This window comes from Amphiura filiformis, chromosome 4, assembly GCF_039555335.1.
Source record: "Amphiura filiformis chromosome 4, Afil_fr2py, whole genome shotgun sequence".
Lineage (NCBI taxonomy): Eukaryota > Metazoa > Echinodermata > Ophiuroidea > Amphilepidida > Amphiuridae > Amphiura > Amphiura filiformis.
The window spans coordinates 26,615,133-26,620,255 of NC_092631.1; the positions used below are offsets into that span (position 1 = coordinate 26,615,133).

A 5,123-nucleotide genomic window follows, 5' to 3' on the forward strand; every position below is an offset into this window, starting at 1 on the left:
CCTGACAACCAATTTTAACCCATCGAGTTATGGTTATCATTAACGTGTTGCCACTTACCTCATTTTGCGGCACAATACACATTTTTGCCTTTTGCCACAATATGGGTATGGCTTGCCGTATGTGTGCTTTCATTTAAAAGGGCATTTCGTGATCCACAGCATCATCCCCCACTTTTCTCTCGGGACTTTTCTCAAAAAAAGTTCAGATTTTTATATCACTGGAAACCTCTGGCTACACAATGTTTATGTACAAAAAATTTCTTGCAGATTAATTCGTTTAGCAAAGATATCGTGAAATTTGAATTTCGTTCTGGTATACCAGAACGAAATGGGATTTTCTCAATTTTGCAATCGATTCATACTGCAGTAACTGTCCGTTTTCCTATACACAATACACAGTGCTCTTTCCCATTGACGCGTGACCTCTACATGCTGCAAAATCTGAGGATACCACACTCTTTTTCAAGCTTGTAAATCAACAAAGAGGTGGAAACCGGGTCATAACAGATGAGCTAAATCACGATGGGAAGACCTTATGTACACCCGAGCAGATATCTCAAGCTTTTGGAGAGTACTTCCAGTCTCTGGCTGAGCCGTCTGTAAATTCCAACTTCACTCAATGTTTTAAAGATGATGCGGTTTTGAATAGAAACCTGATCAATGATATCCTCTCTTCAGAAGATGGCGAGTTTGACGTTATCACAAATGATGAAATGAAGACCATCATTCATTCTCTTTCAAATGGAAAGGCTGCCGATCTTCATGACCTGTCTGCAGAACATCTTAAGTTTGGTGGTGATCAAGTTATCAAGTCCCTTACCAATATTGTCAACTATATTCTCAAATCAGGGCAGATTCCAGACATGCTCAAATGTGGTGTTCTGACTCCTGTACTGAAGAAAGGCAAAGATCCAAAAGACCCAGCAAATTACCGTGGCATAACTGTAACTTCTATCATCATGAAGGTTGTTGAGAAGGCATGGCTACTGAGGGCTGCACCTATCATGCAAAAGAACCAGAATCATATGCAGAGAGGTTTTACTAAAGCAACATCTTCCATGAATGCAGCTCTGCTGGTGTCTGAAGCAATCAATGATGCTGCTGATAACAAGAAAGCAATTCATGTCACTCTGCTAGATGCCTCGAAAGCTTTTGACGTTGTGGATCATGATATATTATTGAATGAGATGTACGACGCTGGAGTGACGGGGAAGCTGTGGTTGGCATTTCAGTCAATGTACCAGAACACTGCTTCGATGGTTAAGTGGAATAACTGTCTCTCTGCACAATTTGAGGTAAAACAGGGAGTTAGACAAGGAGGAATTACTTCTGCACCTAGTTACAAGATCTACACAAACAGCCTACTTGACCAAATGCAGAATCAGAAGATTGGTTATGCGATTGGAACATCCTATATTCCAGCACCTACTTGTGCAGACGATATTGCCATTGTTGCTTCAAATCCAACTGAGGGTCAAATCCTGCTTGATCAAGTGCAACATTACAGTAGAGATCACAGATACATGATCAACCCAACTAAGAGTGCAACCATCAAATACCACACAAATGATGAGATCAAATATGTCATCGGTGATCAACCTATTCCAACTCCACCGGAAGCAACCCATCTTGGCATTGTAAGAAACAAGAAAAACGAGCCTAATATCGATGAGATGATAAAGATGGGTAGGAGAGTAACATATTCTCTCATGGGTGCTGGACTGCATGGTAAAGATGGTTTGGCTCCTCACCTTGCATATCATCTAATCTGTACCTATGCTATACCTAGAATGATGTATGGGGCCGAGATTATGAAGTTCAATGTCAAGAACCTTGAGTATTGAGTGCTTTCATAGAAAACAACTGCGACAGATTCAGTTTCTGCCTGAAAAACCGCCGCCTGCTAATACAGCTGTTTATGCACTGCTCGGTGCAAAACCTATTGAAGCACACATCGACTCTGCTATCCTAACTTTGTTTGGGAGTATTGTCAGACAATCCAATAGCATTGAGCACCAAATAGCGAAGAGACAGCTGGCCATCAAAACAGCAACAGCAAGAGCTGGTTCATGATAGTGAAAAGTGTCCTTGCCAAGTACAACATGGCGACACCATACTACCTAATGGAGAATCCTCCTCCAAGGCTGTCTGGAAAGCTGAAATAGCAAAAGCAGTCTCCTCTTATTGGCAAAACCAATGGAAGATTGATCATGACTCCAAATCCAGCTTGAGGTTCCTGAATATAGATGCATGCAGACTAGGTTCACCTCATCATATCTGGAGTTCATTACCTTCAGATGTCCGTGAAGTAGAGAAGGCAGCTGTAAAGGCAAGATTATTGACTGGCACCTACATACTACAAGCCAATAGGGCTAAATTCAATCAACACAACTGTGACGCAACCTGTTTGCTGTGTGAAATAGCTGAAGAGGATATGATGCATTTTCTTATCAAATGTCCTGCACTCACTGAGCAACGCTGTTACCATGAATCTATCCTGAAGAGAACACTTCTTGAGCATTGCAAGATACAAGAAGTCGATGACCTATTCTCAAAAGAGGATGTTTTACTACAATTTATTCTGGACTCCTCCCATGAATGTATTCAGAGTGTCATCACCCTACCAGTAGATTGGCCCAGTTTTACAGAATCGATCACTCGTCAGTGGTGTTATGGTCTACACAGTAGAAGATCGTCCCTTCTAAAACAGCTTTCTTATGCCGATATTTAATCTGCTTGCTCAACTTATACACATGCCTCTGTGGATTAATGCATTGTGTATGTACTTCCTTGATGGTCTAGTTGATGTCTGCATGGCCGTTTCTTCACATTTTTGTCACCTGTCTAAACTCTGTATACATGCATATTATGAACTCACACCTGTGATTACTTAGCAATCTTATACATATTGCCTCTTGTATCTGATTGCTTTACATTATGTATTTTGTGTAGAATTTAGCTAATTGTATTATATGTATTTTGCACTAAAGTACCAGTATTTATTTGTATTTTTGATATGACATTTTAATATTTAATGGGTGCACCCTGCCATGTCCTTCACTACATAAGCATGTTCTATTTATATGATAATGAACTAATACTTGTTACGCATCTTGGTGACTGCGAACTATTTTCTGCGTGCTATATAAATGATTATTTTTGGTATGGACCCTTCAACAGAGCATCTGTCATCGAAGGGGTGCGCCTGAAACAAGAGGCGGGAAGTCCAACCTACTACTACTACTAATAGCCCTACGTTAAAAGTATTGGGATATGACTAGTTAACGTCGCTGTGTGAAAAATAACCGGCCAATATTAAAAGTACTCTTCTAAAGTTCTAGAAAATATAGTTTTTAACATGTCCTAAATTTTAGCTAATTTAGATGTTTGGAAATATTCGTACTTTGGTGTTTTAGTTAATGTTATAGGTAATAGTACATTGCCTAGTTAACGTCGCTGTGTGAAAAATAACCGGCCAATATTAAAAGTACTCTTCTATAATTCTAGACAATATAGTTTTGTAACATGTCCTAAATTTTTAGCTAATTTAGGTGTTTGGAGAGGGTCGCACTTTTGTGTTTTAGGAAGGATATGTAAACGACAGATAACACCAAAAATATGAAGAAATTATTTCCAAACCGTGTTAAGTCAGCAATCATTATGTTGCTCATTTTCAAGAATGCTGGTTTACAAAAAGCACGCCATTGTCTCATTTCGTGAACAAAGGTACACATACCATTGTTTCCTTTCGTTTCCTTTATAATCGGTTACCCAACTGAAGCTATAATACCAGCTTTATTATTATTATTATTATTATTATTAAAGAACATTTCTATAGCGCTCTACAAATAACACAGCGCTTTTGCTCCAAAACAAAAACATAAGAAAAACAATATAAAAACAACAACAATAATTACACATTTGGAAAAAAGTACGTCTTCAGAAGCCGCTTAAAAGCAGCCGCAGATTCCGCTTCTCTGACATAAACAGGGAGCTTGTTTCAGTGCTGGGGCCCGAAAACGGTGAAACAGCAATCCCCGGCTCTTTTATTGGAGCGAACTGTATAGAGCCTTGTTTTGTCAGATGATGAGCGAAGCCTGCGACTGTTTCTAGATGAACCCCGTGATCTGGATGATTATAAAGCGTGACAAGATCTTGTATTATGCCGGAGCAGTACCTGATATGCAGTTGTATATGTGCAACATGATCTTGAAGTTAATTCTTTCTTTTACCGGGAGCCAATGGAGGGTATTCAACAAATCGGCAGAGCACCTGTCTCGTCCACATGCAAAGATCAGCCTGGCTGCCTTATTTTGGAGACGCTGCAGCCGTTTTAGGTCCATTTCACGGGCACCATACATGAGGGAATTGGCATAATCTATGCGAGACAAGACAAGTGCTCTGACGGCATGATGACACGCATCCTGGCTGAGAAAACGTCGTATGCGCCATAAGTTACGGATGTGAAAGTTGAGAGTTTTACAAAGATTGCTAATATGGGAAGACATATTTAGAGCTCCATCAAACACAACACCTAAGTTCTTAACATTGGCAGATGGTTTGATTGAATGGTTGCCCAAGCTCAGCTCAATGACGGGAAGCTTATTGAGAGCTCTATTGGTGGCAGTGATGAAAAATTCCGTTTTGTCCTGATTGAGCTGCAGCTTGTTACTAACCATCCAGGAGTTAATATCAGAAATACAAGCAGACAAGTTATTGAGCACACGCTCACGGTCACCACTGACTTTGGGTTCAAAAGCAGCATAAAGCTGTATATCGTCCGCATAACAATGAAAGCATATGCTATAACGACGAATGATTTCACCAACGGGAATGGTATACATGATGAAACACTGAGATGAGGGCCAATGATGGAACCCTGGGGTAATGAGTAGGTGAGCGTATGTTCATTGCGATATCGCACATGAAAACAGACACTTGTGCACAAAACAGACACTTGTGCACAACCAGAGAAGATCCGATTTAATCAGTTGAGCTGTTTCAATGAGTGTTATCTTGGTTTAATAGCTTTTAATGGGGTTTAAGTCCTGCAAAGGTCGAGATGAATTCTACTGTAGACATGACTGCATCATGTGGGGGAACGTGATCACAATAATTATTTT

At 40.0% G+C, this 5,123-nt stretch overlaps 1 protein-coding gene across 1 annotated transcript; it reads right to left on the reverse strand.

The window, feature by feature from the left end:
• Positions 1-4,160: 4,160 nt before the first annotated feature.
• On the reverse strand, positions 4,161-4,844 carry LOC140150089 (uncharacterized). The gene has a single exon (XM_072172093.1). It carries the CDS (start codon positions 4,842-4,844, stop codon positions 4,161-4,163), a length of 684 nt encoding a protein of 227 aa, XP_072028194.1.
• Between the last annotated feature and the right edge of the window lie 279 nt (positions 4,845-5,123).